Below are 25,912 nucleotides of genomic sequence, written 5' to 3' on the forward strand. Positions count from 1 at the left end.
ACCATCAAATTGAACCTTGGGGCCACCAGACGTGTGTCTAAAATGACAGTTCAGCGAACCTTGCTGCATATGGGTCTCCGAAGCAAATGGATGGTCACTGCACCTATGCTATCAAAGGTGCATCAGCAGAAAAGGCTTACATTTTCACACCTGTATCGGCATTGGACCACCGCTGATTGGAGAAGGGTTGTCTTCTCTGAGGAGTCTCATTTTCTGCTTCAATGAATGGATGGACGTTGGAGTGTCAGTCAAGAAACATCAGAGAGCAAACACCCTGCAACCATTGCTGGAAGCTGGTGGTGGCAGTGTTATGGTCTGGGGAATGTTTTCATGGCATTGTCTGGGCCCACTCATCCATGTGGAAGGCACCCTCAACCAATTTGGTTATGAATCCATCCTTGCAGAGCACGTACACCCATACATGCTGATTGTCTTCACTGAGGCGGATGGGATCTTCCAGCAAGACAATGCGACATGTCATATGGCTTGATATGTACGACAGTGGTTGGACAAGCACGACCAAGACTTCCAAGTACCTCCCTGGCACCTTAATTCTCAATGCTCAACTGGACTTTAACCCAGTTGAGCATCTGTGGGACCACCTCGATCATTGTGTTTGCTCTATGGATATTCCACCACTCACCCTCCAGCAGCTGTGGGATGCACTGCAGTCAGCATAGCTCCAGATACCTGTGCCAACCTACCAGCACCTTATTGAGTCACTCCCAGCCTGTCTAGCTGCTGTTCGTGCTGCACACGGCCATTACTCTGGCTATTAGCTGGTGGCCATAATAATGTGACTCAACTGTGTATTTCTACCTTTAGCCGATCCAACTACTAGTCTCACCCTACACCCATTACGGCACACTTGCTTAGATTTCCAGATTACTACATTCCATGCTGCAGCTGTCTGTCAGTACTGTTATGTAAGCACTGTAGACATGATGTGTGGTGAGCAGGACTGAAACATATGTACCTTCCTGTAGTTTATGACCATAAATTGGTGCAGCAGTGTACTGGTGAGGGCAGTAGTACTAGCAGCCAGATGGGGCCTGCAGAGTGCAGTTTGCTGGTGAGGGTAGTAGTACTCGCAGCCAGCTGAGCCCTGCAGGGTGCAGTGTGATAGTGAGGGCAGTAGTATTAGCAGCCAGCTGAGGCTTGCAGGGTGCAGTATGCTGGTAAAAGCAGTAGTACTAGCAGCCATATGAGGCCTGTAGGGTGCTGGTGAGGCTAGTAGTACTAGCAGCCAGCTGAATTGGGATGTACTCTGTAAGTGATATGCAGGGGCAAGGCTGCCGCTTCAATGGGAGAGATTGTGGTGGCCTTCCAGTTCCGCCCTCAGGGCTGTTGCACTCTATGTGGTGGCACCGGCCGCACCACCCTAGTTACAGCCCTGCTAGCAGCCAGCTGAGCCCTTCAGAGTGAAGTGTGCCAGTGAGGACAGCAGTGCTAGCAGTCAACTGAGGCCAACAGGGTGCAGTATGTCGGTGATGGCAGTAGTACTAGCAGCCAGCTGAGGCTTGCAGGGTGCCCATGAGGGCAGTAGTACTAGCAGCCACCTGGAGCCTGCAGGGTGCATTTTTCCAGTGATGAAAGTAGAACTAGCAGCCATATGAGGCTAACAGGGTGCCAGTGAAGGCAGTAGCACTAGCAGCCAGCTGAGGCCTGCAGGGTTCAGATGAGTGCAGTATTACTAGCAGCCAGCTGACACTTGCAGGATGCTGTATGCAGTTGACAGCAGTCAGAGCCAAAACTAGAGTGGTGTGGCCGGTGCCACTGCACAAAGCACAGGTGCCCTGTGGGTGGAACTGGCCGCCTACCTTCATGATCGCAATCAGTATGCACTACTGCATAGCCCTGCTGCAATGTATAATAGTAGTGGTGGTCACGGCTCCTTCTCTGCCAGGTGTAACGCTACAACTATGCATTAGTGTGCTGTGCTGCCTGCCCTGTTTGCTCCACCCCCTCTCTTGTCTTCCGCGGTGTCTGCAGGGACTGGAAGAGACATAATGTCTCTCCACAGTCCAGTCCCACAGTGCCCTGCACCGAGGAGCAGTTCTGTTGGGCAGCAGAAGAGGCGGCACTGGCAGACGGCGACTGTCTGACAATCTACAGGTGTCAGACTGAGAGACAACACAGCACGCAGTAGTGCAGCGCTAGTGTGTAACTCCCTGCTCTCAGTCACAGATTGGGGGTGAGTGCTGTAGCAACCTGAGCCTGCATGTATGAATTCATTTTAATCTTTATACCATAAAGTCGCTATTTAGCGTTGCAAGTCGCACAAGAAGTAATTGCTTTCCAGATTTTGAGTGTGGTTCCAAAGCACAAAATCTTATTATTATACAAAAAGCATTCAGTTACACGCCTTGATCTAAACACAAAGTAGCGCAAAAGATTATACATATACAAGGTACAATCGATACATACGCATGCGCTCTGGATCCAGATTTCCCGGCATCAAATGTGAAACCTCCGCCAACAGAAAGAAAGTAATGACTAACTACCAGATATAGAGTTCTTGCATATATACCCTTACAGAGATAGGCAATACAATAGAACAAGTTGGCATAATCCCATTGGTTCTTCCTCCTGGTTCTTCTGTTACGATACAGTTCATAGGTCAGTTTGTATTATAATAGTTCAGCCCTCCAATGGCTCTTTGTGTGTGTTTTCCCGCCGAAGAACAAGTCTAAACTGACTAATAAACATTACATTACAGAGTACATTTCAATGCCTATCTCTCTATGATCCATAACTTGCAGACGCATGTTGCGATTTCCTTGCCGATGGAGCCAGAAATATGCAAATAAACAGTGGTTTAGAATGGCACCAAACAGGATCTACTTATCATGTACTAAACCTTAGATGCCAAATATATGTATTTCACAATAGACTGGATAATGTATAAAACCTTTAATATATTAACCTTAATGCTAGGGAACCTTTAGTGTAAGTATGCAATGTGTCAGTGTGGGGATATTAAGAAAAGACACAAGTATGCGTTATGCGTCTACGTGTTTGTGGATTACACCATGGTACGTGCATTGCTGGGTTGTTCATATTATATGTAGTAATAAATGTACGTATTTGTATAATGAGGACTTTTAACCTGGGGCAGTGGCAGACGCACGATGCTAATAATCAGAACAGCGCTGTACACAGGGTATCATGTAGACAATGCAGAATGGTGTCATGTGAGCAATGCAAAATGGCATCATGCAGATATTATTGTTACAATTTAGGTCTCAGCCAACCATCCAGCTTCGACAGTCCACCCTTTGATAGCAAACAATACACTATAACACTCTGGTCTTAAATGTATTTGTAGTCTTACACTATGACATATTATTTAATGTTATATTATGGGATAGCACAAGGTGGTCATTAAACCATCAATAATGTATCTCTGGGAAAGACATAAAACTACCCTTATACGCACACCGCGGATGTTGGAAGATCATGGGAAAGATGTGGGGATGCACCTAACCTATAAAGGAAGTCTTAAAGGGGATAGGGACTTACATTGTTAAGGATGTTTAAGATACATTTCATGCATGGCTAAATCTATACATCTATAACGTAAGGGAAGGGGAAAAAACGGGAATGATGACGCACAGGCAAATAAACAGGTTGAATAGTAATACATAGTATTAACCACTGTTCCTAGGAATAATAAGGGGAAAATTCATAAGTATATATTGGCAGTGGTGGTGTTCACTAGAGTTAGATACAGATTGTCAGAAAGAAAATAGAAAGAACTCTGTTTGGTGAGCACTCTTTTTTTTTTGTTTTTTTTTAATAGATGAATAATCAAATAATTAAATCTTAACTTTTAATAAATATTTTAAAATAAAGAGAATAATTCATATATAAACAGACACAACATCGAATAGAAATTCACAAATACTATAATGTACAAAATAGGACAAAAATTTATAAATGAATTAGCACATATAACAATAAACAGGAAAGTGTCACTGTGATGACATCAATGTTTATTAGTCCATCCAATTTGGGGCGAAATTTTAAGAACCTTAAGTATATAAGTATCTGGCATCAAAATTGTTAAGACATGCAGTGTAAATACATAAAGTGTCCTTGATATCATATATTCAAACATATCAAGTGTTGAATCGGAACCCCCATTTTTTTAAAACTCCAAAAAGAATCTAATCAATTCAACACAATAGTAACTCATATATAGAAAATATCCGAGTTTGACCCTCTAACATATCATTTCGTAAGGGCATAAAGAACATGAAGTATCAGAAAAGTCTGGGTATAGTGCTACTATTCCTCATTCTGCTGCTCCCCACCTATGCAAATTGCTATTTGTGAGGAGTGAGAGATTACCGGATAGTAGTTTACCCTTGGAAACAACAGAATAACAGGGACGTTACTCAGGTTTCATTTCTGCTTTTGGGTGTCATACTAATGCATTGGACAGTCAATGAGAGAACTACTGACTAGAGATTGTCCTCAGTTAATAGAGATAAAGAAAACAACACACTAAGAATAAATGACATATGATTAGAATGTATAAAGGTTTGAGAAGTGTGTTTATAAACTCCTGTTGTCACGTTCAAAAATTACATTATTCATACATTTAAGCATTAAACCATGTTACATAGTATTTAGCAAATTAGAGTAAGTCACATAATATAAGAAAAAAATTCATATCATGAGAGTACAGCTGTATACAGAATGTTCAGTATTCATCATAAAACATGCATAGATATTATGCTAATAGGGTTTATATTATCCAAACCCAACACCACACAGGCAATGTTTAAATACTCAGCCAAAGGATAATATGAAATCAAAGATTCACTTGCTGTGTTTGGGTTCGACACTTATGCATATATGGAAAATCCCCTATTGCAGATTGGGAATGTGTTAACAATAATACAGATACATATACTGCATATCAAACTCCCCACAGTGCGTAAGTCAGGTGCCTGATTATAAAATAGATAAGGGGTAGAATTTAAACAATGCTTAACATGACTGTCACGATATGCAATGACAATACTAAGTTACAAGTAACATGGCTACCATAGCAAATATAGAGATGAACGTGATTCCATAGAAAAGCGAATAGACTATATGCTGATCATCAAGGAATAATATCCTGCTGCTATCCTAGTGGTATAGCCTCTATGAGGGTAATTACTCGGATATAGTTACCGGGATTGGAACAGACATAAGACGTACGCGTCCATCATAGTATGGGCGCACATAGTCCAAAAAAGTAAATAAATATAAGCCACAATCAATAAGATCCCGATCCGGGTACAAACTTGTGGTAAAGATGCTGCGCCGTGCAGCCACAGACATCCATCCGTCCCTCCCCGTCCGTCCTCGATGCGCGTTTCGCCACTAGAGCTTGATCACGAGGATCTTTCCTAGGGTCAGGGAAATCTGTCATTATGGAATGTAGCTCTGCTCTTGTCCATGGACAATGCATCGCTACATTCCTGGTGGCCACTACGCCATATGCATCCGGATTCCCATTGGGAACAGTTATTGTCCAGACGGGATGGATGCCTGCCACAATGCTACCTTTGGCCTGATTACCTGGTTGAGGGTTCAGCCTACTACTACTACGTATGGTATTAACAACCTCGGCTACTGTTAAAGCAGGTGTTAATACTTCCTGCACTGGTGGGACTACCTCAATTTCTGGTACTAGCGGGACAGCTACCTGTGCTTGCTGTGATGGTACATTTAACATTTGGGCAACATGGGAGAGAGCTGACATTACAACAGGTTCATCATCTGCATCATAAACATGTTCCTTATAGTTACTTAGGAGAGGGTACAAGTTACTTATTACATTTTTATGATTTTTGAGATCGACTGTACTTTCACCCCCATCCGCATATGGCGGTGGTGGTGCGCGTGCACTACAAACATTACCTTCCACAATGCTATTTTGCAGTGCGTGCGCGCTACCTTGCGGCGCACACATAACACTATTTAGCGTTGTGTGCGTGTTCCCTTGCGTCGTGCGCATGGTGCTTGTTTGCGTCGCGTACATACCACTAAGCCACATGTTCCCCTCGTGCTGCCACAACTTCAAGCAATCGTTAAACTTTATCCTTTTCTTTAGAGATTTCACTAACATATACTCTCTCTAACATTATTCAGAACCTCCAAATCAAAGCTACCAATCTTAGGAAAAGGTTTTCTACATTTTTTGGTCATCTTGAACCATATGTCACAGTACGCTGTAGCGTACGCACCATACTTTTTAAACATAACATACCTGGCCTACCCAAGCGGCCCTTCCACGAGCAGCACATCATCGACCATTACTAGAGATTGCCTCGCACCCATCTGAGAAAACACTTAGCAATTTCTAGAGAATTTAGATTGGTGAACGATTTTCAGAGAGCTACGTTCACGCACTCCCTCCCGTTATGCACAGTCGGCCCGCCGGGCGTTACAGTCAGCTTGCACAACGAGGTGCAGAATAATCACCTATTGTAAATTATTCTACCTGCGGCGAATTCAAACAAGCTTCAGCCGCTCGCTTCTTCCCGCTATGCACCACTTTCCCACTAGGCGATATGGTCCGTGTGCATAAACAAGGAGTAAAATAACAGCCTAGCAAATTATTTTACTTGTGATGAATTTAACTCCAAGCTTCACCACTCGCTTCCTACTTTGAGTTTAGCATCTAGGAGTTCCAATAACTCCTAATCTTGCCAGTTTTACTCCCACAACAACCCACTTCACAATCACAGTTTATATAACTATGTGGTTCAATCACATTACCCAAAGAACCTAACTGATCAATGGACTTTGCGATTAATGGGTGCCGGACCAAGAAAACCCTTAGTTTCTCGATAACCACAATGTACCTACTTTGTACACTGGCCCAGTAGTTTGTACGGCCCTGTCGGGCACCTACTGAGTTTCAATTAGGCTTAACAGACAGTAGCCTCCACTTTACACTTAGGCTTAACCAGATAGTAGCCTCCACTCGCAATCACACGTTTAAATTACATATACCTTTTCTACGCAGAAAACAAATAAAACCTTTTCCCTTAATATAGCAGTATAATTCAGAGGTTTAACAAGCAATCACGCTATGCATACAATGACCGTTTGAACACTTGGCAGCAATGCAGGAAATATGCGTACGCTATTGTGCGACTTACCCTCTAACACAAAATTATAACAATGAAAGAAAACAACTCTTCCTTCCTTGTCTCTAGATCCTAGTCAGTGCTCCTTTAACTCACACAATAACGGATAGCGGTCTCTCAGCATCAAGTGGTAGCAAGTTTTCGATGGCAGTGCGTTCTTTCTTGCGTATGGCACCTCCACCATTTGGTGAGAGACCGATAAACGTGTGAATTGTGGTAGCGTGACTTCACTCGACGAGCCCCCAACTATGAATTCCTATTAATCTTTATACCCTAAAGTCACTATTTAGTGTTGGAAGTCGCACAAGAAATAATTGCTTTCCAGATTTTGAGTGTGGTTCCAAAGCACAAAATCTTATTATTGTATAAAAAGCATTCAGTTGCAAGCCTTGATCTAAACACAATTTAGAGCAAAAGATAATACATATACAAGGTACAGTCGATACATACGCAAGCACTCTGGATCCAGATTTCCCAGCATCAAATGTGAAACCTCCGCCAACAGAAAGTGATGACTAAATACCAGATATAGAGTGCTTGCATATATACCCTTACAGAGATAGGCAAAATAATAGAACGAGTTGGCATAATCCCATTGGTTCTTCCTCTTGGTTCTTCTGTTACGATACAGTTCATAGGTCAGTTTGTATTGTAATAGTTCAGCTCTCCAATGGCTCTTTGCGTGTGTTTCCCCTCCGAAGAACAAGTCTAAACTGGCTAATAAACATTACATTACAGAGTACATTGCAATGCCTATCTCTATAACTTGCAGACGCATGTTGCGATTTCCTTGCCGATGGAACCGGAAATATGCAAATAAACAGTGGTTTAGAATGGCACCAAACAGGGTCTGCTTATCATGTACTAAACCTTAGATGCCAAATATATGTATTTCACAATAGACTTGATAACGTATAAAACCTTTAATATTAACCTTAATGTAAGGGAACCTTTAGTGTAAGTATGCAATGTGTCAGTGTGGGGATATTAAGAAAAAATGCTAGTATGCGTTATGCATCTACGTGTTTGTGCAGTACACCATGGTACGTGCATTGCTGGGTTGTTCATATTATATGAGGGATGTGCAGGCTCGGATAGGTTATTTTTCCCTCCAAAAAAACGGAACTCAGAAAGAGGCAAAACGTCATCTTGCATGGACGAACATCATCATTCCTGGACTTTTGTCCAGGAATGATGATGTGTTCCGTTTTTTTGGAGGGAAAAATCCGAACTCAAAGTGCAAACTCGAACCTATCCGAGCCTACACATCCCTAATTATATGTAGTAATAAATGTACGTATTTGTATAATGAGGACTTTTAACCTGGGGCAGTGGCAGACGCACGACGCTAATAATCATAACAGTGCTGTTTACGGGGAATCGTGTAGACAACGCAAAATGGTGTCATGCAGATATTATTGTTACGATTTAGGTCTCAGCCAGCCATCCGGCTTTGACAAAGTGTTAATAAAATGATTCATGAATCACATCATCATGCCATCCATGATTGACAGGTGGTCTAAGGAGAGGGAGGTATGGTGTGTGTGTGTGTGGGGGGGGGTTATTAATGGCCAGGAAAGGTTATAAATTAAAGAAAGAGGCATAGGGAGGGTTTTTTTTATGGATTATTAATAGCAGATTATATATTAGATTTATGAGAATCCCCTTAGAGCATTACTACTGTGTTGGCATAATGTGTAAGGGGCACTATTGTGGCATGTTTATAAGGGATACTACTGTGTGGCATGTGTGGGAAAAATGAGTATAAGGGGCTTTACTGTGTGGCATAATGTGTATTAGGGGCACTCCTGTGTGGCATAATGTGTATATGGGGCACTACTGTGTGGAATAATGTGCATAAGGAGCGCTGTGTGGAAAAATGTTCATAAGGGCCTCTATGTGGCGTAACGTGTATAAGGGGCACTATTGTGTAGTGTGATGTGTATAAGGGGTGCTATGTTGCATAATGTATAAAAGGGGCTCAACTGTGCAGCGTAATGTGTATAAGGGGTTGTGAACGGATGATCTTGGCCTACCACCCGATCACTGATTAGTTTTTGATCCCACTGGATCTTGGGGTATTAGGGATTCCCTTTTACCAACAGTGATCACCAGTGCAGTGTGCGGGTATGTTGCTGCTAACACCAAGTCCTACCAACAGCCCTTGAACTGCTTGCTGCAGTAGTACTAGCAGTAGGTTTAAGCTTGCAGGTGCAATGGGGGCACTAGTACTAGCAGCTAGCTGAAGCCTGCAGGGGTCCAGTGTACTGGAGAGGGCAATAAGTACTGGCAGTCAGCAGTGTGCAGGTGAGGTCAGTAGTACTAGCAGCCAGCTGAGGCCTGCAGGGTGCAGTGTTGTTGCTAGGAGGAAGCTGGAGAAGCAGCAGCAGCAGCAGCAGCCAGCTTTGCTCCCAGCATGCTCCGAGCCTGTGTATGATAGAGAGGGGAGAGGTGGGGGGAGACTAGCAGTAACAGCAGCAGCGTTGGGAGATAATGAAGTTAAGATGGCAGCACTGAGTGTGCAGCTTCCACCTTAGCAGCGGCTGCTATCAGGGTGATCCTGGCCGGCGGAGTAGCGGCACAACCGGCTGGAGCTTGCTGCAGACATCGGGGGCACCAGCTCAGCACAGGACGCCAGAGAGGGCCGTGAGGAGAGGATGGTGAGAGGCTCGGGGCGTGGGTTTGCGTGGGGATTGCGGTGATTCCGGGTGTGCACCAGGCTGCTGTCAGCGAGACGCATCCGCCCGGACGGACGCAGTGACCCGGGCCGGCTCTGCCCCATGCTCCGGCCGCAGTGACACGCACACACAGCAGCCAGGAAGATGATGTGCGCAGCAACCGCTCCCCCTCCTCCCCCGGCTCCCTCCTCTGGAGCGGCGGGCAACGGCTTCTTCCCCCTGCCCTCGGCTTCCTCGTCCTGCACGGCGCGCCTGAACATGCCGGGCGGCCAGGACGTTCCCTCTGCGGCGCAGTCTGACTGCAGGAGCCGCTACCAGCTGCTGCTCTCCGGCAAGGCCCTGGCCGAGCGCTACCGGCAAATCTACACCACTGCGGTGACTGACCGGGACCAGCAGACAGGACAGTCGGCCAGGTAATGCCACGTTCTCGGGCTCCTCCTGGGGTTCCCCTGTGTGTGCCCTGGCCTGGGTTCTTCTGCAGCCCTATATGTGGGGCGGGCTCACAATGTCTGCTCCCGGACAGGGCAGGGTGACACCTGGGGCAGCGAGGTGAGGGTGGCTCTGTATACAGTGACATGGCACTGGGTGACAGGAGCTGAGGTGCCCTATAGACAGTGACAGGAGGTGATGGTGATTCTTTAGATAGTGCTAGGGCACTGGGTGGCAGGAGGTGAGGTGGCTCTCTAGACAGTGAGAAGGTGAGGGTGACGCTATAGCTAGTGACAGGAGGTAAGAGTGGCTTTGGATACAGTAACGGCCCTTAGGAGACCGGAGCTGAGGTGGCTCAACAGACACTGGAAAGGCACTGGGTGACAGAAGGTGGGGGTGACTCTATAGCTACTGACAGGGCTTTGGGTGACATGAGGTGAAGGTGGTTCTGGATACAGTGACAGGGCACGGAGTGACAGGAGGTGAGCTGCCTCTATAGGCACTGGGTGACAAGAGGAGAGGTGCCTCTCCAGGTGATGACAGGAGGTGAGGGTGGCTCTATAGACAGTGACATGAGGTGATGGTGGTAGGGCAGTGGGTGTTATTAGGTGAGGTGGCTTTATAAGTATGGCATGCCCCTGGGTGTCAGGAGGTTAGGTGGCTCTATAGACGGTGACAGAAGATGGGATTGACTCTACAGCTAGTGACAGGAGGTGAGGTGGCTCTATAGACAGTGACGGCACCGGATGATAAGGTGAGGGTGACTGTAGCTAGTGGGAGGGCACTACGTGACGGGAGGTTAGGTGGCTCTGTAGACAATAACATGAACTGGGTGACAGAAGGTGAGGGTGACTGTAGCTACTGAAAGGGCATTGGGTGACGGAAAGTGGGGGTGACTATAGCTAGTGTCAGGGCACTGGGTGACAGAAGGTAGGGGTGTGACTGTAGCTACTGACAGCACTGGGTGTATGAAAGTGGGGCTGACTCTATAGCTAGTGGCAGGGTGATAAGAGGTGATGTGACTGTAGACAATGACATGGCACTGGGTGACAGAAGGTGAGGGTGACTCTACAGCTAGTGGCAGGGCACTGGCAGACAGGAGGTAAGGTGGTTCTATTGACAGTGCAGTGTGTGACAGAAGGTGAGGGGTGTCTATAGATAGTGATAGAGCACTTTGTGACATGAGGTGAGGTGGCAGTGGAGGCATAGGTGCCACCTGGTGAGGTGGCTTTATACAGAATACAAGTGGCACCCTGTGAGGTGGCAGTATTCAGGTTGCTTTCTGGTGACAGCTGGAGAAGGTGTTCAGTGCACATCTTTGTGTGGATTGTTTTATTCTAATATAAGTACACATCGGTGTCTTTAAAATAATAAGATAAAAATGTTTTAGATATCAACTAATTACAGTGGCATATCTATTTTTTAAGTACTACAATTAGTAGAATGCTGTGTACATACATGAGGCAGTTGGCAAAGTAGGCAGATGATTATACACAGGCAAGTGGTGGGAGGAACATGTATGCATATATATATATATATATATATATATATATATATATATATATATATATATATATATTTATTTATTTATGTGTGTGTGTTAACTCCGGGAGACTCAGGTGTTTTATGTGCACTGCTCAGTAATGGGCTCCGATGGAGCAATTCAATTGTTGCTATGTTTGGGCGCGAGCGCTGCGGACGTCAACTTTTCTGCTCGCAGCCTTCTGAGGTGGTGAGCAGAAATGTGTGACAAGACTGTGTTTTGGGCTGGGAGCTCTAACCAGTACTTTAGATGGGTTTAGCCACTTTTAGTGGCTAAACCTGGGGCTTTTGGGAGCGACAAGCACAATATTTAATGGGGGCAAAAAACAATTGAATTGCTCTGTCGGGCCATTAACTATCTTCCCCCATAGTGAGATTAGGGGTCATGGCACCCAATGACTTTGATATTGTCTACACACAAGATGTTACATAAATGAACAGCACAGATGTGCCCACATACATCTAGCTTCCTTGCGTGTTAAACCGCCCTTCTAGTCGCGCTATGACGTGACTCGGTAGTGCCGAGCTTCTTTGTGCAACTTTTTCCCTTAAAATGTGTCCTATTTGCAAATCAATGTGAATAGGACGCACAAGCAGCTTATGCTGTTTAAATTATATTTGGCATACCTTTATTTTGTATGTGGCTGTATCTGCATACGAAATGCTATGTTACATTGTCACAGCCGATGTGTGAAGAAGACGCAGTTTATGGAGAAAAGTCGCACAAAACGACGCTCTGCGCTGCCGAGTCATACAGTGCTCACGCATTTTGTGAAATGCGACTTGTAGCGTATGGAGGATAGATGTATGTGGGCACATAGGTATGTTGGGCATCAGGTAGATTTAGGTGAAAAGGAGAAACTGGTCAACATTAGGTAAGATGGTTGTGTGCACTTCTTATGTGCTGGCTACTGTACCTGCAACCATAGTCCTATAACTGTGGTTCCCAAATTGTGCGCCGTGGCACCCTGATGTGCCTCAAGACAGTTGCAGGGGTGCCTCAGGTTAGTGGTCCAGCACCAAATCAAATTATTTTTGGTCAGTGTAATGCATACCTGCCGACTTTCAGCTCCCTCCTTCCAGGAGGGAGCTGTCAGGCTTCCATGGCAGGGGAGCGTCGCGGCATTGGAGGCGGATCATGGGTCGTGACCGCGTCATCGTGGCCTCGCCCTTTACAATGCCGAGATTAACGGCATTGAGATGCAGGGGGCGGGGCCACAATGACGCGATTCAGCGTAAATCGCGTCCCAACCCGCTGCGCTGGGGGCGTCCAGCTGCTCAGCGGTTGCCGGGAGGCTTGCCTGCTTCTACAGGAGGGGCACCCGACTTTTAGGAGGCTCCCAGCCGAATCGGGAGGGTAGGCAAGTATGAAATGATTAAGCAAATTTGGGTAGTATTGCGCTCTGTGTCCCCCTTATTGTTGTGTGTGGTAAATCGAAAAGAGATAATCAATAATGCTATTAGTGCAGATAAACGAGTGTTACTTGTGACTTGATTCACAAAAAATATAAACCAATTAAAATGTGTACATATATGAGTGATTAATATACACAAAGGCAATCAATGCAGTAAAAATTGGTAATATCACAGCAAATTAATTGGATTGATGATTCAAAGATAATTGCTTGGCATGCACTGTACACATATGATGAGAAATGCACTAGTATAAGTCCTATTGTAACAGGGTGTACTGAACCTTGTAAAATCCTATTGTGACAGGGTGTCTGTAACCTGTATAGTGTATTTGAAAACACACTACAGAGCAATGCTGCTGCTGGTTAGAAGGGAAATTATATTGGATAAAGTGGATATAAAGGTGTAGTAACACGTGATTAATAAGCGTTGAAAGAGTTAATTACTGACTGCGGCGTCCCGCTGGTCAGTGTATAGTTGTGAGATGATGAAACGGATCTTGGTGCCTTGTAGTGGATCTTCTTGGGGCAACAGTACGGGAACCGGAGGACTCGGGGATGGGAGTCTCTCAGCTGTGTGGATCAAGCAGCCTGGTGTATGTAGCGGCGCCCATCCGAGTGAACAGACGAGCACCGCCAGCACACGTGAGCCGTACTACACTAGCCTGGGGAGGGGACGTGACTGTTGTGGCTCTTGGAACCGGAGACCGCACTCCCCCCTCCGAATTGAGACTTGCCTCCCTTGGTACTCAGCGGAGTCCCGCTCTTGCCCCTTGCTGGCTGATGTTGTTTGGAGTTCTTCCCTTCTGATGGATAACTTCCGGCTCCCGTGGTCCGTCTGCGGCTGTCGGGTAGCCTTCTAGCTTGGTAAAGAATGAAAGTCCTGTTGCGGTAGGTCGGTTTGGAGGGTTAGGAATGTGGAAATGGATGCTGCAACGCTATTCGACCCTCTTGGGGCCTTCTAGGCAGAAATGCATATGGTATAATATGAAATGAAGTAAATATGTGGATAAACAGAAGCGCACCTATCCACCACCATCACCACATAACAGATGAGCACAATTTACTTCACTTTACTATATTTTTCTAAATAACAAACCTTTGGTTTAGGGGTGCCGTGAAAATAATGCAGATACTCTAAGGCGCCGTGGTTCAAAAAAGTTTGGGAACCACTGTCCTATAATGTTCTTGCTGTAAAAAATTTGGGACAAAACTATTATCTTGATATGTTCTAGTACTATGCTTATTTGTGAACAGAGCGTGAAAGATCCATTCCTTCTGCTTAAAGTGCTAAGGGATTGACAATTCTGCTACTTATTTATTAGCATTTATTTAGAACAAACACTAATAACTATGGGCTATATTTACTATCGGCAGGTTTTAGGTGACAATGTAAAGTGGAAATAACTTTCAGGGGGTAATCCAGTTGTTTTTAAGGCGCGCTAATGGGCGCCCAATTCAGTGCAGTTTAATTGTTTTTGGGCGCCCATTAATTATCACGCTTGTAGTGTCCAATTAGATCGGGATTAGCCATGTAAAACGACTAAATCCATCTAAAGTTCTGGTTAGGGCACCCAAACCAGACTTCTCGCACATTTCTGCTTGCCACCTCAGGAGGCTGTTCACGCCTGAACGGAGGAACAATTGTATTGCTCCGTTAGGGCGCCCAGCACTGACAGCCGCCGGTGCTAACAATAGAATTGCTCCCTCAGTGTAAAGCCAGGTGTACTTTATACTTAATGTTAGTGCAGCTTTAAATTTTCACCAGAAACTCACTGAGAAGCAAGCCGCTGCTTCATAAATATAGCCCCATGTATTAAAGAGACAGCTGTAACGCTATGTACTTACTATGCAATAATTCGGCAAATCAGCTGAATCTGCTGCTCGGTCTGATAATCTGAGTGTGTACGCAGCACCCGAGGCAGATTCATTTCAAAACCAGTTTGATTGTATCTGACCTGCTGCATGACATTTCTACCAAACCATGCACATTTTGTGGTGTGTATGAGCTTCTGATCATCTGTCCGACATTTCTGCTGATAGTTCATTTAAAAACCTTATGTGATTATCTAAAGGCCCCCATACATCAGCTATTGATTGCTGCAATCAATTGCTAATGTATGGGGGCCTTTAGGGCAGATAATCGCTTGGGTTGGAGTGATAATGCGTAGACTCAATCTCATGTTCTCAAGTTTGGTTTAGTCACTCTGAACAAAGAGTTGGTCGGGTTGTGAGTTTAATCATGCAGATGTGTACCTTGTTTCTATCTAAAGATGTACTACCTTCAGTGTACATAATATCAAATCCAAAAGTTAATTCATAAGTGGATTATATAGATAGTTGTGGGATGTAGCAAAGAAACGTGCATTATATTTTTTGCTTGTTAAAATATATAATGTCATATTGGAATATTTATAGGACTGGGTACAGATTTAATAAGCCAGCACAGTGTAATAAGTGGTGACGTACTGGAAGAGCAATATGATGAAATTACATTTTGTAGTTATTATACTTGCTACTTATTTTAATAATGAGCTAATGAGCTATAAAAAATGTACTTAAGAGTAGCATTTAAAAGGCAGTATACATTTTTTTTTTTATTGCTGAAAGGTAGAGGAAAAGAAAATGTATTCTTGTTCTATGGAGGAGAATTATGTGAGAGCATTTTTTCATTGACCTTACATTTTACATTATTTAAGAGGGGACATCAATTCTCTGCTGTATCCAGCCGGACATACCTGTGTTGATCTGCTGTGTAACTTACCAGTTAAAACAGTAGGCAATCTTCATTAATTTTCCTGTTTACCTCACCGAGTGCGTTCGCTCAACCCTTCCGGCTGAGGTCCGCACACGTCGTACTGAATTGTCCCCTTTGTGCATCATTCTGTCATTCTCTTTCCACATTTCCATCACTAGCTTTGTCACCCTGACAGCTCTCATGTCACATTGCTGGGTTTTGCAATTCCATATAGAGATGGCAAATCTCTCCTGTTGTCTACACATCTAGAAAACATTTCAGCCTAAAGCTGGGTACACTCTAAACAACGTGTGTACCCAGCGATGCGACAGACAACCCACCCGCCGACGGGCCGACATATCGGGCGCCCCGTACACACTGGACGATCCGGTGCCCGATATGTCAGCCCGTGCCGCATACCGCCGCATGGGGATGTCAGCCACATCGTCTGATTGGACTGCATGTACAAAAGATCAGACGATGCGACTGACGACCGCACGGGGGGCGTGCACTGCACGATATAGTGCATACACACTGCACGATATAGTGCATACACACTGCACAATTTTAATGATTTGTCGTTCTGATGCAAACTTAATAAATTAGCTATGTGTGAATTACTTTTATCTTATGCACTGGTTAGATTGACTGTATAGTAAAATATTTGCTATTGTAGCAAACGCATTTGCAAAGCCATAGAAAGCAGTTTGATATAGCTAGATTTACAGTATAAAGAGATTGCGTCATAAGCATGACTATAGGATCATTTTCTATATCTTGCTATTCCTATCATTTTACAGACAGTACGGGGGCGGAGAAACTTGTTCTAACACAAATGTTGAGCTCTACCTTATAAATTGGATTGCTGTTTTAGTTTAATGAAATGAAAGTAACCTTACTAGCATCATGTAGAAAGATTTAGCTTTATTTTTCTACGGTGAAAACAAGCATGACAAGTTCTATTTAACGGTGTGTGACACTGTCTCTTGTGCTTTGTTACTGGCCCTTCTCTGGGTGTGGCTGGATGGCATGTAAAGCAGTATGTCTAGTCATGTTAGTAGCTTTCTGCTGGGCTGGCACCTTTTTGTTTTTGTGCAGTTTTTGTGAGAGATTACAATATATAATTGCCAAGGTGTGATAGAGGATTTAAGGTGATGTAACAGTAATGGGACTTTGTTGCATTGATTATCTGAATCAATTCCATATGTTATTTGTCCAAAGAATTAAGTATAATTTGCCCTGCCAGTTTTCGACGTGTAACCTTTCCACAAACAATGACATATTGGGCCTGTATAAACTACTGCTCACTGGGGGCACCACGCTAATTGGTTGTAAAAGAAAACATTATAAAACATAACTGACAATTGAGTGTGTTACACTTATTTGTGATACTTCATTACAAGGGGATTTCAGTTATGGATTTTTAAACGTAGTACAAATACAGCCTTTATTTATGGTGCTTGTTACAAATGGGACTAGTGCCTGTACATTTCATTCAGATAAAAAATGAGAATGAAAGTTGTAGACCCGTGGTGGGAAAGCGGCATTCCTCAAAGGAGTCATACGTGCCAAGTTATCTTCTTTTCTTGTTCCTCTGAAATAATTTTATGTCACAGCATAGCACATTCACACAGTATATAGAAGGTTAGTTTGTGATTGTCTACAAGTCCATGCATAGGAACAGAAGCAAAGTGAAGCTTGTAGATAACTGTATTAGTAGATAATTGGTTAGTTCCACATAATCTTTATGTCCAATTAGGCAGAATAGTTTAGCTGGAATCTAGTTACATCTGTCCATAGAACTTGTAATCCTGGCCACGTATTGCTATAGTATATAAAAGTCCAACTTGTACAAGCAAAATAATAGATCCTTTGTGCATATTTTAATTTGATTTACCCTGAGTCCGGGGTGTTTTCTCTTCCTAGCTGCTGGCTATCTCAGAGGGATAAAGATATTGCACACTTCCGATTCTCCAAGTTACTCATCTAGATCAAATAATCACAAGCTGATAAATAAAAATGTCCAAGTCTTTAACGCATTTCCATGCCTCCGGTAGGTGCCGGCGGCTTCCACAGAGGGTATCCGGAAAGTGCACATGAGCGTTCTCTTTTAGGGGCTGTAATTAGCCCTGTAACAGCACAATGCTGTGGTGTTCCAAGCCTCCCGCTCGTGTCCGTCCTCTGCACATGAGCATTGGCTCGGAATATTCCAAGCCTCATTTTGGACTTCCCTGTTTGTGTATGTGACTTCATGCTAGCGTTCCAAAGTAATTCCTACACTTTAGAGCTTGTGAAGGCTTTTTCACAGTGTTTTTTTAAATGATATTTAGCTTCTCTATGCACTTAGTAAGTATATTTCAGATAACACACAATTAACAAAGACTAAAGAGTACCATTAAACCAATTATAATGTTAAAATTGTCACATAGACGTATACACAATGTCAACATTGATGTTAAAGAAAGGTCTTATGACCTCAATCAATCAGGAGACACATATATATACCCTCACCAGTGTTGTAACACATTTGACATTCCCCTCCTTCACCTGTGTAGAAATACAATCTCTCCCTCGCACCTGTAGTAACACATTACTCCCACTCACCCTCGTAATAACACGTTCACCTCCCTTGCCCGTGCTGTAACACGTTCCCTTTCATTACCCCATAGTAACACATTTGACATTCCCTTCCCTCACCTGTGTAGTAACCCATTCCCTTAATCGTACTGTCGTTCCACTATTTGCAAGTGGATACTTGGCTTCCTGTCCAATTTAGTCACGCACATAGGTGGCAATATTGAATGTATTATGTAGTTTCCGAAGGGAAAAATATTGTAGATGAGTGAACAGTTTAGTTTCACTTTCTGTTTACTGAAATGCATTCAGAAGTTACTCATTGCATAATGCCATGTTTCTTGGACTACCCAACCCAAAGTTTTAGTCACTGGAAATCTATAGAATGCCAAGCATGTACATTATAAATGTTCTTTGCTTTTAGTTTGTAAAAAAATATTGAGTGATCTCAGACAAATTCATTATTGCAAAACTAATATAATTCAGTCTACCATACAAATTTCTTACTGTCAAATATGTGAATATGCCACTTAAATTTGAGTGTAAGCAAAAACAAAAATGACAAAAGTTTCAAACTCTGTTTAAAATGTCCAAAAGCCTTAGCATACATCATCTTGTCCTATTTTTCAGTTGCCTTTAATTTGCCGCATCATATCTTGTGGGTTCCTGATGGGCAAATAACTTCTGAACATGAAATAAAATGAAGTTGTCATTGAAATCACTCACGTTTTATACGCATTATTGTCCCAAAGCACTGGAGAGGTGTGTGAACATAAACTTCCTTTTAGAGAAACTCATTTGCTGTGTTTTAAATTACAATATTATGTCATCAGAGTGGCCAAAGTCTACTAATGTAGACAGTGACAAATGCTAACACAAATATCCGGATAAGACAAGCCTTCACATTTGTCCAGCTGTATGGCCAGCAATAATTGTTTATATAATGGAATGCATATTGCCAAATAGACTCACTGGCATCACAGAGACATTACATGGAGATTCCTTGCTGTGCTATTTAATTGGGCATCATTCATACATCCATGTCTCCCCAGGAAGTAGTTGTGGACACCCCCCTCCCTTCTATTTTTATGGTATGGTGACGTGCAAATGCAGAAAAAAAGCTAACTTACGAAAGCGCTACAAATTATGTATAAATATGATGCCAATTTCACACCGTTTAATATACACGTATGTATTGCTATCCATTAATAAGCTTAAAAGTTGATTTCATGGGCTCGATTCAATTCAACGCGAATTGAATAGCGTCGGGAATAAGCTCCCAATGCTATTCAATTCTGCGCGCTGTTAGGTCGGGGAATGCTCGTTCTCCCGCTCTTCGTGCCTTAGACATGGTGTTTAGTTGCGAGAACAGGCATTCTGAGACTAAACTTCCCGGCGCGATGCTGTTTCTGCCGCACTAAGGGCAGAAAACAGCATTGCGCCTGTACTTTTGTCGGATCCCAGGAGGGATGCGAGAAGAAATCCTTAGTCGGGCTTAGCAGCGCGCTGAATTGAATAGCTCCGTGAGCTCATTCCTGCGCTATTCAATTTGCGTTGAATTGAATCGAGCCCCATATCTCGCTTTCTGTAACCGTCAACAGCAGAATTTAATGTCTGGTCACTCTTCTGCATCATTCGGTCCGCTGACATACTTGCATCCCAAAGTCCTCTTGTCAGTAATATTAAAGTTGCAATGTAAAAAGTGCACCAGTTTCTTGGATGTTCAGCTTGACATTATGTGCCTGATTCTGTCATACACAATCCCCATATTCATGCAAATGGTCAATGTTTTTCAATTGTGCATGCGTCACAGTAGCTAAAAAGTTACGAAAACGCTTGTGTTCCTTGTTGTGTATGCACAGTTGTGATTCAATTCAGGCTATGTTAATAGCGCCGGGAAGGAGTTCCTGGAGCTATTCAATATAGTGCGCCAAGTCCTACTAAAGCCACTTAAGTCTGAGAATGCCGGTTAGCGTGACTAAATCTGGGTGAGCAGAAAGTCGTATTTTTGCTCGCACCCTTAGTCGGCTAACAGCTCCTACCCTAGGCTATTCAACATTGCAGTGAATTAAATCGCACACATGGTCTCAGAATTGTATTGTGTGTTCCTGAGTGGAAGGTGGCTATTCAGACACACAGAGATGCGTGTTATGGGAGTGTTGCTTGTGTGTCGCATATCTGGTTGCGAACTCAGGCACGCTTAATCGCTTACAGTGGAGGCCACAGTCTAACAGAGAATCGGCACCTAGCAAGCGGGATTGTTGTGTCTAAAGACGCACAAAGTTGACTCCTCGGTCCTTGACTATTCAGATGCACACCAGGGAAAAGGCTTTTATTAGCATAAAGTCAGATGCAGTCGCAGCTTAGAATCAGCCCCCATAGGTGAGCTCAACATTGTTTCACTGCAACCTGCTCTGAAAGCAGGGACTACATTTCATAGGGGTTCACAACAGAAAGTGGTCTTAGGAGGAATGTCCTCCAAGTAATTTTAATACCATTTTTTTTTTTATAAGGTGGACTTAACTTTTAACATATACAAGGCTTTTTTTTATAAGGTGGACTTAACTTTTAACATATACAAGGCTTAGGTGCATTCACACGGTACGATCTGTACCACCAACAACTTGAAAGATATTTTTCAAAGATATCGTGATCGTTCAAGGTTCTTTCAAATCTATCTTTTAGTGAGTCATCCTGCCACATCTCTGAACAGGCAAAACTGATGATATTGTCCAAGTTGGCCTGCATGTATGGACGATGAAAGATATCGTTATCGTCCATGCGGGAACGCGCATCGTTGGTCGATCGTTCACTGCCTAAAAATGAATGATATGTCGTTCAACGTTATCGTTCAGGAAAATCGTCCCGTGGTATGCAGCATTACACACAAGAAGTTACAGGTTGAACATTTTATTAGATGGATGTGCAGTAATTGAGGTATGTATTATTGGTCTTGTTTATCTCTTAAGTTTTAATTTGGCCAAAGTGGTGTAATACATTTATGGGGTAATATATTGATAGGAGATGTAATATGTGGAAGAGTGGCTTCTGTACAGTCTAGGTGAAATCCATGCTCCGTTATCATTTTGCATATCCAGGCAAAGCATTTGGAGAGGGATAATTGAGTTTTCTTTATACTGGCCATCAATAATGTTCGTGGTGTCTCAGAGCATTACACATACTGCACAATTGCATCATAGGTCTATTTCGGGATACTGACATCATTTTTTATTTAACTCTTCCTTTGAGCTAGTACCTTTTTATATATTTATTACACGTTTGTGTAATCTCTTTTGAAAGTTACTAATTATTATATAAATGTAAAAGTATTAATTTCAGCTGAAAATTAATTTAAATGCATACTGTATTAAGAGCCTGTGTGTAATCTTGTCACTCATTTGAATACCTTATTTTTAGCCAACTGCACCCATTTGGGCATAGACTGTGTTGACCAGACCGTACAGAACAGCTCAGTGGGAGGAATTCAATGCCCGATATTGATGCAAAGTGCCGTTTCAGAATGGCATATTGCATCCTGCCGGCATCACAAGATGCAAGGAAAAACGTGCGATATTAAAACTACCACAATTGGACGCTTCAATTGGGGTTGATTCGGAGTTGCGTGCAGTGTTGATGCTGCACACAGTTGGCTGATGTTTTAGGTCTGCGCAAGTCCCAGTGCGCATGCTTCCCTATTGTCAGCGCTATTGGACAGAATTTTACGCAGGTCTGTGGAATTCAGTGGGCGTTCTTTGGAAGTAACCAGCAGACAGACGTGTTACGGACGTGTCGCTGTAAGCGGCTGCGTTCAGAGACGCACAACTGCTCACACAGGAGGCCATGTACCAGCGGAGAAACTGCACCTGCCGTAGGATTGGTGCAAGTTTGAATGGTGCACCGGTTGTGTGTCTAAAGACGCACCATCGCAAGATGCTGCAAAGTGGGTGTTTCAGTATTCACAAAATTGGCCGCACCATTAGCGTAAAGATGCAGACGTGATCTCGGCAAAAGACGCAGCAGCATATGCATGCGACTCAGAATCCGCCCCCTTGCGACAAATTGAATTCCCCCCAATGTCGTCTTTCTACATTTATGAGCCCAATGTACACTCGATTTACTGCAGGTAAAATGTAGCTCTGAAAATAAATGCTTTAAATCTAAGTGACTTTAGAAAACTGTCGGCCTGATTCAGAGCCGGACGCTCTGAAAGAGCGCTCGCTCTGAATCAGGGCGTTTTTTTTTTTTTGTGCGGCCTCCAGGCCACTCTTAGCTGTAGGTGACCACCCACAGCTATTGCGAGCAGCCAGGTGATGGTTCGATGGTCTCGACCATCGGGGCCTGCGACGAGACCCTTGTGGTAGGGTCTCATTCGCGCAAGCCCCAGTGAGCTTTCGGCTCTATTAGAGCCGGAAGCTCACCCACTGACATCACTCATGATGTCAGTGGGGCTGCCCCCAAACGGCAGGTGTTCCTTCGGGAACGCCTCCGTTTGGCCAGCCACCCCCCTGCCCACCTCCAAAACGGGGCAAGCTGTCAATCAAAATCGACAGCTGGCCCCGCCTTGGTGCGAGACCCATAGCGAAAGAGCGCCCGTCGCTAGCCGGGTCTCGCGCATGCACACGTCGGAGCCAGCTCCGGCGTGCGCATGCGCAGTGGCCAAACATCGACCCGCTCGCAAGCGGGTCTGAATCAGGCCCTGTGTTCTTAGAAGAAAACCCTTTTATATTTAGTGAGTTCTGATGCTCTGCCTATTTATTTTATATGTTGCAAACGCTGCTTCACAGGCCAAACACTGATGGGGAGCAGGTTCCTTCCATGCCAAGGGGTACAGTGCAATATACCTTTAATGATTTGTTTCACTTCTCAGTACAAAAGTACTGAAGTACTTAAAGGGTCTTAAAGCTAAATGTGGTTATTTTTTTTATCCTATGTAGTGTTTTAATTATAAAGTGTTGAATCTGCAAATTTTGGTTGCATACAATGCCAATATTAGCACAAATGGTCGATGTTTTCCAGCTGTGCTTGTATCCCATGGTGTGTGCGCACAGAGGCGCAGTTCGATTGAGATGCACAGTCTCAGAAATCTATTGGGTGTTGCTGGGTGCTGCCTAGGAGTTGGCCATTCAGGCGCACGGAGATGTACCATCTTATAGGCAAGTTATGGGAGTGTCGCAGAAGTGGTTGCATTCTCAGACGCTCAGTCGCTAACATTGGAGGCCACACTGATGGAGAATCTACACCTAGTATAGAGTAGGTACAAGTTTTGATGGTCCTTCCGATGGTAGCGTCTAAACAAGACTCGCCAAGTCGGATTGTGGGTCTAAAGATGCGCAAAGTTGATGTATCAGTCCTTGCGCATTCAGGCACTCACTTGTACACCAGGGGGTAGGGCTGGTGCTAGCATTAGCAAAAAGTCGCAGCCACGCCTAAGACTAGATATTATAAAAAAGTGTTCATTGCATTTTTAAGATTGTCCATACCAAATTTAAAGTCGGGATTCAATATTTTTACTAAATACTGTTTACTATAACATTCAAAAATTGTTGTAACGTGAGCAAAGTTAAGACCTGGTATTGAAGAACAGACCAAGGTGTCTATGTACTAATAATCATGGAACTGCTGCGATTATCAAGGATCTAGGGGATATCTTCATTTTTATTGAAAATTTTCCCATGTTGTACAAAGGGAAACTCGCAGGGACAGCGGTGACAGCAACTGCTGTCCCTGCAAGCTATATCCTCAGCAAATGTTTGTGAAAGACTTCTTTGGAAGCTGACACTGCGTATAGGCTTAAAGCAGTTTACACCATCTGAAGATGGTGTAAACTACCGTGGCCAAACATGAAAAAGCCCTGCTTTTTGGAGTTTGGTACATAGGGGTCAGATCAAAGTCCCAATTGATAATAATGGGGACTGCAATCTGCAGTGCTAAGTAGTGTTGAAAAAGATTGAAAAATTTTATATGTTTTATGTAATTTTCATATATTGCTTAAGGCAGGGCTCGACAAATCCCAGTCGCCATGGCGACCAAGTTTTCAAACCTGGCGACTGGATTTTGCAAAGCCGTGCTGGGATCAAGTGGCTGATCCCAGCATCTGCACAGCAGCAGGGGCAGGCAAAGGAGAGGTGTTCCCTGCGGGACACATCCCTGGCCGGCGCTGGGATGCTGTTTCTGCTCACAGCGCCGGGTAAACAGAAGCGGCTGGTATCTGGTGAAGGGGCCATCTGGTCCCTTCCTCCAGTGCTAGCGGTAAAGTGGCGGCGGGCAGGACTTACTGTAGCCTGTCATCAGGTAGCCTTGATACAGCGGCGGGTGTTTGGCTCTGGCAGCAAGCAGAACACGGCTCGCGGACCAGCAGCCAATACGAGGCAGACGCGATTAGCCAATCGCGACTCGCTGCGTCATAGCCCCGCCCACTCGCTGTATCTTGTATTAGATGCTGCTGAGCGGGAAAGAGCAGTTTGGAGAGGGAGGAGGCAAGACCTCCCGAAGAAGAGAGAAGCGTTCCGGCAGCCGCGGAAGACGCCGTGAACAAAGACAGGAGGTGCCGGCTGAAAAAAGAAAAGAGGCGGCGCCGCTGGCCAGGTCGGGCCAGCGGCAGAAGAATGCCGCAGAGGACCAAAGAGGTCTGCGGGGGTGGAAAGTGAGAGTTAACGAAGCTCCCCCCTGCAGCCTATTCCACCGCAGCAGGTAGGCCTTTTGTGTGGCCTACTATTAACCCCTCCCTAGACCACCAGGGTTGTCGGGCACTAGGCCCGTGGAGTAAATCAGGCAGTAGCCTGTGCATATAGGCAGGTACAAGGCCCGGGCTGCATAGGGGGCATTAGGCCCAATATAAGGTATCTGCCCCCCCCAAAATAGGTGTGAGTGACCTGGCCGTTAGGCCCAGGTCACTAAAAGGCAAATAGGTGGGCCACCCCAAGCATGTGGGGTAGTGTAAAAGGTTTTGGTTTCGGACGATGGTCTGTCTCCTATATTTTTAAGCTGGCTACCAGATTTTAGAAATATTTGTCGAGCCCTGGCTTAAGGCTATTCCTCAAAGGAATAAGTGCCATCTCATAAATAACAATAGGTATCACATGTGAATACTTCATGTGACTTTTTTTTTCTATCTGAAAATAAAATACTACTTTCTCTTTCATCCACTAGGGGACACTGGAGGTGCTTACGCTGGGCTATAGAGGCGTGGATAACTGGAGCTGGTACTTTAAATAATTTAGAAGTGTGAAGCTCCTCCCCCTCTATGTCCCACCAGCCCTCAGTTTATAAAATGTGCCTACGGAGCTGGTCACAATCTGCTGTGCTCCAGCAAGACACTTGACTCTAATCCAACACGGTTGGATAATAAACTTCAAGAAATCAAATCTAAATCCGTCCCAGAAACTC

General features: G+C 44.2%; 1 protein-coding gene across 11 annotated transcripts in view; it reads left to right on the forward strand.

Annotated features, from left to right (window-relative positions):
- Positions 1-9,615: 9,615 nt before the first annotated feature.
- Positions 9,616-25,912, forward strand: part of MYCBP2 (MYC binding protein 2) — a 339,358-nt gene continuing 323,061 nt past the window's right edge. For all 11 annotated transcript variants that reach the window (XM_088459230.1, XM_088459176.1, XM_088459189.1 and 8 more), the window contains exon 1: positions 9,616-10,245. In XM_088459230.1, the coding sequence (XP_088315356.1) occupies positions 9,977-10,245 (269 nt within the window). In that variant the 5' untranslated portion in view covers positions 9,616-9,976. The remainder of the gene's footprint in view (positions 10,246-25,912) is intronic.

This window comes from Taudactylus pleione, unplaced genomic scaffold (assembly GCF_031769625.1).
Source record: "Taudactylus pleione unplaced genomic scaffold, aTauple2 ptg000041l, whole genome shotgun sequence".
In the NCBI taxonomy this organism is placed as follows: Eukaryota; Metazoa; Chordata; class Amphibia; order Anura; family Myobatrachidae; genus Taudactylus; species Taudactylus pleione.